The 9,744-nt window shown below is 47.1% G+C and overlaps 1 protein-coding gene across 1 annotated transcript in view; it reads right to left on the bottom strand.

Annotated features, from left to right (window-relative positions):
* The window catches only part of TMC2 (transmembrane channel like 2), a 73,040-nt gene extending 63,855 nt beyond the window's left edge, over positions 1-9,185 (bottom strand). Inside the window, exons 1-2 of the mRNA XM_070247798.1 lie at positions 9,003-9,185; positions 8,358-8,405 (exon numbers count right to left, since the gene is read on the bottom strand). Coding sequence (XP_070103899.1) covers positions 8,358-8,405; positions 9,003-9,036 — 82 coding nt within the window. The 5' untranslated portion in view covers positions 9,037-9,185. The remainder of the gene's footprint in view (positions 1-8,357; positions 8,406-9,002) is intronic.
* Between the last annotated feature and the right edge of the window lie 559 nt (positions 9,186-9,744).

Below are 9,744 nucleotides of genomic sequence, written 5' to 3' on the forward strand. Positions count from 1 at the left end.
TCACAATCCCAGTGAGTTATTTTGTGGATATTGTGTATGGGATGTGTGCGTTTGTATTGTGTTATGTGTATTCATAAATTCTGCTAGTCTAAAATGCTGATGTGTGACAGCTGAAATTGTCCATCCTCGCAGTTTATTCTGTGAAATAGAAGTTCCTTTGGTTAAAAGTTTTAATTAAATGAGACTCTACTGTGATCAATCTTGACAGACAGGTACAATTTTGCATGCAAAATAAAGAAATGTGTTCATGTTAAAGGAAAAGCTCTTTGTCCTAAAGTGAAATGACTGGTTTTTGCAGAGTAAGGAGAGCGGTGAAGGACCAAACCTGAACGGAAATAGAAAATAGCGGAAGGTTCATGGAAAGGGAATTTTATTGGCGAAGGATTATAGGTGTGCAAATAATGAGGCTGAAAAGCTATGAAATGTGTTAAAGTCCTAAAATCTGCTCAGTTTTGATGCTCTTGTTTCTGTTTATTTTTATTGTTTACTGTCGTTTTCACCTACAATATATAAGGTCTCCCCACCCTCCACCCATAATCTGCCTACATAGCAAAGATTTTGTGTCTTCCCACAATAATTTTCTGTGTTTTGTGTTGGCTTTATGGCCTTGATTATTTAAGAAAACAAAGCTTTCTCATTTATGAAAGAGCTAAGGTTCTTGGTAGGTAATCATAACACCTTCTATGCTTATTTTAAAATGTTTTGCTGTCACTTTCTCTTCTTTTTTTTTTTTTTTAAGATTGGCACCTGGGCTAACAACTGTTGCCAATCTTCCTTTTTTTTTTTTTTTAAGGATTGGCACCTGGGCTAACAACTGTTGCCAATCTTCTTTTTTTTTTTTTTCCTGCTTTATCTCCCCAAACCCTTCCCTGTGCACAGTTGTATATCTTAGTTGCAGGTCCTTCTAGTTGTGGGATGTGGGACGCCGCCTCAACGTGGCCTGATGAGCGGTGCCATGTCTGCGCCCAGGATCCGAACCCTGGGCTGCTGCAGCGTAGCGCGTGAACTTAACCACTCGGCCACGGAGCCGGCCCCTTTCTTTTTTTTTTAACTTTTATTTTATTTATTTATTTTTTTGAGGAAGATTAGCCCTGAGCTAACATCTGTGCCCATCTTCCTCTACTTTATCTGGGATGCCTACCACAGCATGGCTTGACAAATGGTGCCATGTCTGCACCTGGGATCTGAACCGGCGAACTCTAGGTCCCCAAAGTGGAACATGTGAACTTAACCGCCGTGCCACTGGGCCGGCCCTGTTGTCACTTTCAAATGAGTAGCCAAATATTGTTTCTAAGGCACCCATGATCCTATCCTAAGTGTTCAAAGCTGACAACTTTTGAATTTTTTTGTTTCTAAGATTGACTCCTAAGCGTGAAATGAAGCATAGTAACTTTCAGAGTATCTTATGTATCTAAAACTATCTTTGAGATTTCCCAGAGGGCCCCTGGTAAATTCACAAAGCCTTGTTCTTCTACCTTATAAAAAAGACAGGTGCCAGAAACAATTAGGATTATCTGATATGTTACTGTTAAAGTTTCATGGGAAAAGTCATCAAATCAGAAGAGATTCCTTAGCGTTTTCCAAGTTAAACTTGTATAGGTCAAATATTACAACATTTCAGCAATCGTATGCCCTACGGGCAGTTCCTACAGATTTGTCAATGCCCTTGCTGTCCGTCATCTATTTCTATTTTTCAGAGTCCTGATGGCGGTTTTCTTATGTTAGGTAAGAGTATAATCAGTTACCATTTATAAAATGCTTATTTGGTGACAGTCTTTTAAAATTTGAATCTTGCATCTTTTAGGGCCGTGCTTTTCATTTGGAGATGCACATCAGACTTACCTATGGAGTTTTATCAAAATACATACGCTTAGGACCAACTCCAGACTTACTAAATCTCTTTACTTGGTATTCTTGATATATTTTTCTTATATGCTTGGTATATTCTTGGTATGTTATGTATATGTCTTTATCTAATTGTATGTTATACCTCAAGGTATTTTCTCTGTAAAGATTATGTTTAACCATCTTTATAAATTGGATGTAAAACATGCTGAATCATTACAGACATTTTGTCCAAAGCTTTTAGATTACTTTTATCAAGTTTGTTTTGCAGGCTACAGGAATGACCAAATTTCTTTGTCAGTTTCATTATTGCGACAAAATATTTCACTTTAAAAAATATTTTTTAATCATAGCTTATCTACTAAATTAGTCAGTTACATTAAACCTTTCATTTTTTTTTTTTTAAAGATTTGCACCTGAGCTAACATCTGTTGCCAATCTGTTTTTTATCTCTTCTTCTTCTTCTCCCCAAAGGCCCCCAGGACATAGTTGCATATTCTAGCTGTGGGTCCTTCTGGCTCTGCTATGTGGGACGCCACCTCAGTATGGCTTGATGAGCGGTGCTAGGTCTGCTCCTACGATCAAATTGGCGACACCCTGGGCCGCTGCAGCGTGCAAACTTAACCACTCGGCCATGGGGCTGGCCCCGAAATATTTCACGTTTGAAAGTTATCAGTAATAAGTTAACCAGAGTCATTTTAAGTCTCTGTCACCTACAGATACTTTTTTTTTCACTCCAAAGCTGTAGGCCAGTTTTTGTCTTCAACAAAGGACTGCCTCAGAACTCCAACTGGAAGGACTCTGTTGGGTACTGATAACAACTAGCACAGTAGTGAAACTCATAAGGGGTTGGTTCTTGGATTTATGTTCTTCAACTAAGGAGACAAACCATCCTCAAATTACTGAAAGATGGTCTCAACTGGTGACCTCAGGCGGAGGGTTCTTAGGAGCCCTCCTGAAGCAGACAACTTCTGGATGTAGACAGCTGTGCCCAAGATCCATGGAACAAGACCACAGACTGTCATCTTAAATCTTGTATTCTTCTGTTTTCTAGTCTTTTACCTTTCTTCTTTCCTCTCACTAACTTAAGGCTACTTTTAACTGTGTTACTTATAAGCCCCTATTTCTAATATTGCTATTTGCGTCCTTAATCACTCTTTGGTATACCTCTAATAACCAGCTACAATTCACCCATGAACTGGCTAAAGTGCACATTCCCTTGGGAACCACCCAGTTTCCTTTGGTCCTTGTAAGAAATCAGTTGGCTTCCTGGGTAACTGGACTCAAAACTGGGTGACTTTCTAGATGGCAAACTCTACAGTAGGCCGGGTTGCCAGAGATCCAAAACCCCCATGGCATCCTAGAAGGGCATTGCCTCCCTGAAACAATACTTGGGGACCTTTTGTGACAGCTAGTCTTTGTAACTGACCTTTCACTGAAATAGAACTTGGAAGAGGATTAGTGGACAGGTGGTGTATGTTTGGAGACTGTCTCACTTTCACAAATCTTACAAGCAAGACACATTACATTTCTTTTGCTTCAGGCCCACCTAATGATCTTGATACTACAAAATTCACTGCCTGACACCAAATAATTCTTAATGAATGGTGCTAAAAGGTTACAGCATTATTTGATGGACCCATAGGAGTATTTTGGCCAAAACCATATCACTGTTTGACCCCCAAAGACTGGTGCTGGATCTGGCACAGAAGACTATTAGCTACTACTCACAAATCAGACAGGAGCTTGTTACCTTGGTAAGCTAAGACCTACTCTCAGGATTGTCTCTGACATCACCCAGGGTCCATTTTGGCCCATTGGTTTCTCCTCTAGGAAAAAGAGATCAGTAGATAATTCCAGTGAATAAGGATTAAAACTGGGCCCTGATTCAGGAACTGAAACCCTAACTACTCTAGGGGAATTCTGAATTTCTTCTCTCCTCAGGACTCTTCATGTTTTACAAGAGGCCTGGATAGTAGAGTGACTCTTACATGCTATGACTGAGAGAATAGTCGCTGATTTAGGCAATGCCACTAAGGCCATAAGAACCTTATCTCCCGAGAGGTTTATGAAATCAGACAGGTGATGGCTCAGAACAGAGCTGCTTCAGCTGTAATACTGAGCTCTCGAGGGCCAAGGTGATGTGAGTTGTTTTAGGGGAAGGATGATGCACTTACATTCCTGCAGATCTCTCAGAGACCTTTACCATTGTTAAAGGATTCCAGAAGTAAATAAAGACATCAGAAAACTGGGCCATTTGACTAATGACCCCATATTTGGTTCTGTGCACTCTTCAGATTGGGCATGAGATCTGTTCTATTGTTCAGCGTGGGCACTCCTGGCTCCTGGATGAAAAGTGGACTCTATAAACTCTGGTCATAATCTCTTAGTATTTACCTGTGCACCAGTGTTCAGGTGTGTGACCTCCAGCTGCATCTGCTGTGTATCAAATAGTCCAGCAAAGGGTCATCCAGAAGAAAGAACTGGGCAATCTGACTCACAGGTTGAAACAATTACCATCAGAAACTTGGAGGCTGAAATAATTATCAAGGGACAATTGACATGCAAGTATGAGACCTCAAACACTGGTGACGATCTGCACTGACACTCTCAGATATTGATGGTCTGCCCTTCAGCTCAGGCTGAAGAATGACCACAAGGACGGACTGAGAACCAAAACCATCTACCCCACACTCAGCCTGGACACGGAGAACCCAGGCTACACCTTTGTCTCTATATTAAGATGACTTTGTGCTATGCCTCTGTCTTTATTAGCATCACTTTATTTTTCTGGGGGTGTCTTGCCCAGGCAAATGGCTTGACTGTTCATCATAGGATTTTCCCAAAGACCCATCAACTCTTCAATGGAAAGCATCACAGAAAATTTGCACTCTAAGATTCTCTGAATGCCTTGCCTCAAAATCCTGGCCTTGCTGTTGTATTGTGATTTTTATCCAATCCTAATCAAACTTTCACTTTGAAAGAATTGCCTTAAATCAAACTTTCAATTTTCAATAAATTCTGACCTTACCTTCCCCTCTGTGCGACACTGCCAAAGCTTTGTCTGCTCTAAGTAATAAATCAGTTTTGTCTTATCAACATCTTATGTTGGTGATATTTAGGGAGCCGGCTTTTGATGATAACTTAGATAAACGTATTTTGTTTTTAAAAAGAAGGAATAAATGGTGGACTAAAGAAAAGAGGCCATGGAAATACCGAGTGGTGAATTATGATCGGGATGGTTGGAAATGCTTCACAAAGAACTGATGTTTACTTTGAATCTTGAAGGACGAACAGGAGGCTGCCAAGAGAAGAAAGGGGTGGAGATAGGAGAGGGTGGTGGTTGTTACAAAGTGGGGGGATTCTGGGCAGAGGAAACAGGGGCTCGAAGGGCCCCAGTGGAAATGCCAAGAAGTTTGGGGCATGGGTAACCAAGGCAGGGCCGAACCTCAGGTATGGTCAGGGCAGGGTGTGTGGAGAGAGGAGGTTGCCCAGAGAGAGGTCTATGCCTATGGGGAGCTGGGTTGAAATATGGAGTGGGAGATTCTGGAGCATGTTTTGCAGGATGTGGTCTCATCAAAGGATCATGCTAGCAGCACTGAAGAGGCTGTTGGGGACACTGATCCCTAGTCACCGTAGGGCAGGCCCTGTGAGCATGTCTGCTGTGGCTCTTCACTTGCTGTGAAGGCAAGAAGAGGCATCAAGCATGCGTCTGACTCCACCATTAACAGTGTCCATGTCTTTTGGACTTGGTTTCCAATTGCTGCCATTACAGCAGGGACCAATGAGATAACTGAAAAGCACACTGAAAAGCACTGGGTGCTGTTTACAGATTCAAAGACAGGTAATTGTCTGTGTGGCAGGACATGTTTTCTTCATCCACCTTTGCCCTAACCTCTTTCTTCTCCTCATCCCCTGTAGGAAAAGGATTTTTGGTAAGACAATGTAAAGAAAGATTAAATGCAATAATAACTCACCCAATTTAGGAAGCTGGCCAGTATTAGCCAGTGAGAGATGGGTTTGTCCTGTAGATGCTCCTCCCCAGGGCTCTGGAAGACTTCAACCCTCTCCTGGAGGAGGGAGGGAGCCAGAAACAAATCCACTCCCTCCAAAGACATGGGAGTAAGAGTGAGAATATGTGAGTCACTGGAGCCAAGACTCCTAGGAAAGCTCTAGAACTGAGCTAGGCTCTCAGAGAGGGCAGAGGAGCAGAGAGAGTGGGCAAGGGATTAAGGAGAAGGGTCTCCTGGGCCCGCATCCAAGACTGGCTCCATATGCTCGAAAGGACTGGATAAGAAAGTCAATATATGTTTGCATTCTCTTCTGAACTCCATGTGTCCTCAATCAGCTAATAAATAGTTTTCTTTTTCATAACGAGCTGTACCAAGCATTCTTCCAAGCATCGTAGCTATAACTTGGGGAGTTCATACATTTTTTTCCAAGCTGTGATTCCTATTGTAATCTAATTTCCCAACCGAACAAACTTCATGTGGACTGTGGAAAGCAAGCCTGAGTTTGCCCTTCAGTCTTCCCCAAACCTCCACACAGGAAAGAAGCTGCTTTTTCAGTTTCTCTTCATAGTCAGTTTTCAATGGACTCCACATGATGCATAATTTAGGAGCTAGAAAGGCAGCTGTCGCCTCAGGAAGACCTCCAAGCCCAGCATGCGCTCCCTCACACACGGCAGGCCTCCTCGCATTTGTGCACCTCACTGAGTCAGACAATTCAGAGCGGAAGATGGGCTGAGGAGCAGCTGGAAGCCCACTGGGTCAGGCTCACCCTCCAACTTGGTGATCTGAACAGGTGAGTGCATTCGCCCGATGACACGGGAGGAGGGAGCCTTCTGACCCTCTTTCACTAATGGAATAATAACTCATTTTGAGAAGAGAACTCTGTGTTCTCAGACACTTTTTTTCCTCCTTGTAGAACATAAGCTGAAGGAATAGGATATCAGGTCCCCTAGAGGTGACTCCAGAGGAGATTTAAAATGGAAATCTTCGCGTAATTGGGTTTCACTTAATTTAACAGATTCCCAACATTTAACTTCACGGCACCCCTGGACCATTTGGAGCCCTGAGGTGAAAATTCCGACCCATTTCCTCTTTTCTATGGGGAGGGGAGAGTGGCAAAGGGAAGGGGGTGTGTGTGGAATATTTCGGTAGGAAAAGGTTTTCGTTTTAGGCAAAACAACTTTCCATTTCAGTCCTGCCCAAGGACCATTTGCCCACAGGGACCCCCGACAAGGTCAGCCCCTTCAGCTGGGGCAGAGGGGGACCCAGGCTGGGTGCGGAAGGGACAGCAACTGGAGGACAACATGGGAATGGAACGTGAAGGACCAGACTCAGACACCCAGCAGACAACTGTCACCAAGGAAGCTGACCCTGTGTGGAAGGGGTTTCTCATCCCGCCACACTGGGGCACGGTGCCCTTTCTCATGTCCACTCACATGTCCCTGGAGGGAGGTAAGGACTGGTGGGGTTGGGAGGAGGGACAGTAGCCACGGGGCAGCTCCGGGGGCAGGAAGCAGTGCTGAGACTCCAGTGGTGCCTCCACGGCCCCTCCCTCCTGCCCAGAGCCCTGGCTGTTCTGTATGTCTTCCTCTTGGGTCTCCCTCCTTGTCATGGAGCTGCCTCATCAGGGACTCAGGCCCCCAGCAGTAGAAGCACAGTAGGCGACAAGAGGGAAGGGCTTGGCAAAAGAGGCAGATGAGGTGGATCCTGGGGCCAATGCCTCCACGTACTGTGTGCCAGGGTGGGGGCCAGGACAAGTACCTTTGCCCACAATGGGGCAGGGGCATCTCTTCCAACCCCCCAGAAGTCCACTGCTCCCCAAGATTCTGCTTCCTCACCTACACTTGGGGCCCTGCCTGGGATGCAAAGAGGAGAAACAACATCATATCCACACACATCTGTGACCTGAAGTGTAGGATGCCCAACTGTGCATGTGGCTTCTGGCCTCCTAATGGCAGCGGACGGTCTGCTCTCTGGCCTACAACTTCCTCCGGCTTCTCCAGGAGCTGGTTGCCCGCTCTGGGTAAAGCCTCACTGGCTCACGGAAGACCTGTGGCCACATTCCTGATGGGAGGTGGCCAAGCACCCACCTCTGCTGCATTTTGTGGAGGTTAAGAGAGGGCTGTCTGGAGTCAGGTGGCCTGGGTGTGAGTCCCGGCTCTACCTCCTCCCAGCCGCCAGGAACGCGCTTCCCTGCCCCCCAGGCTGGTGGATGTTCACTGCTTCCCAAGGCTCAACTCAGTGTCACTAGCTCTGGGCATCACCCCTGCCACCCAGGGCTGAGGGCAGGCCCTCTCTGCCCAGCACTCTGCTCCCTCCCCAATTAAACCACCTGCCTCGGAGGGCTCCTTGCATTGTGTTGAATAAGAGTGAGCAAGGGAGGGAGGAATGGAGGGAGAGAGAGGAGAGAGAAGAAAGAGGGTGAAAAAGAACACTGGATGGGGGCTGGATTGCCAGGCTGAGCTGGCACTGCAGGCTCCCCAGAATGCACGCCCCTCTCACCTGTGCCCGGAGAGCCGCTCCTCGCCCGCCCTCTCACTCCACCTCCTGCTGTAAGAGATGCACCCGGGATGAACAGCTGACCTCTGGAAAGTTCCCCTCTCTGCACTGCCCCATTTCACTGTGCGAACCCTCAGCTGGTTCGCGGCTCCGCAGACTGGAACCCGGCTGCGGTTATTTGACTAGCAAGCCCCAGAGTCTCCAGTCCTGACATTTATCTGACATCCTGGAATAGTCATGGAGTCAGGACATCCCCACAACCCCTTGCCCCAAACAGACAGACAGAGAAAACTGCTGAAGGGATTGCTAAGGAAAGGTGACTCTAACAAAGACAGCAGGAGGGTGAAAGACCCTGGCGGGCTCTGATGGCCTCTGCCACACGGTGTTGACACAGGCGCTGTGCAAGGTACTGTGCACATGTTGTTTTTAATCCCTCCAATAGCCCTGCAAGGAAGCGGTGGCTGCCTTCATCTCATGGATGAGGCGGGGAGTGGCTGGATAACCAGACTGAGGCCACTCAGCGAGCAAGTGCCAGGCCCTGGACTCAAACCCGGGTCCCTGTCCTGGCAAGACATCCTCTGCTTCCCCGTCTCCTGCAGCAGCCCAGGAACCCTGTGGGTGGGCCCTGCGAGATGAGGGTGGACTCACCTTCCTCCCCGAGGCCCTGTAGCTGGCGGCTCATGGTCAGCAGGGCTTGCTCAGCCCCTGAGGGCTCATGCGGCTTGCTTGTCCATGCAGGCCTTCCGCCTCGGGTGCCTTCCTGCCCTCATGGTGCCTGGCCTCACTTCCTGGGCCCCTCCAGCAGCCAGGGCTCCTCGGCTTGTTTGAGATTCAGCGTGGCGGCGGGTGAAGCGTGGGAGGGAGGCGGCGAGGCCCTGAGTCCCCGGTCCTTCAATCCGGCTGCACACTCCTCCACTCGGGTTTCTCTGCTAGGAGGCGGCGTGGCCTCATGTTTCAGGCATCACTTACACGCGGAGGGGCCCTGGAGGGGCCAGGGGCTGCCGGCTCATCTCTGGCAACGACGCCACTTGCACTTGGGCCGGGGGAGGAAGTGAGAGCATCCCAGGGCTCTTTTCTGTCTGTCTTGTCCCTGGTTAGGATAGGGCACCAGAGAAGTTCTAGGATGTTTGTGAAAGCTGTGGAAGCTGTCACCGGAGCTCTGTTTAAAGTGCAGATTCCCAGGCAAGGGAACTAGTTGGTCTGATCAGGGCCCCAGGAATCTGCATTCTGAATCCCCATGCAGGAGGCCCAAGGCCTTTCTTTTCTTTTCTTTTTTGGAGGAAGATTAGCCCTGAACTAACATCTGCTGCTAATCCTCGTTTTGCTGAGGAAGACTGGCCCTGAGCTAACATCCATGTCCATCTTCCTCTACTTTATATGTGGGACACCT

Source organism: Equus caballus, chromosome 22 (genome assembly GCF_041296265.1).
Source record: "Equus caballus isolate H_3958 breed thoroughbred chromosome 22, TB-T2T, whole genome shotgun sequence".
In the NCBI taxonomy this organism is placed as follows: domain Eukaryota; kingdom Metazoa; phylum Chordata; class Mammalia; order Perissodactyla; family Equidae; genus Equus; species Equus caballus.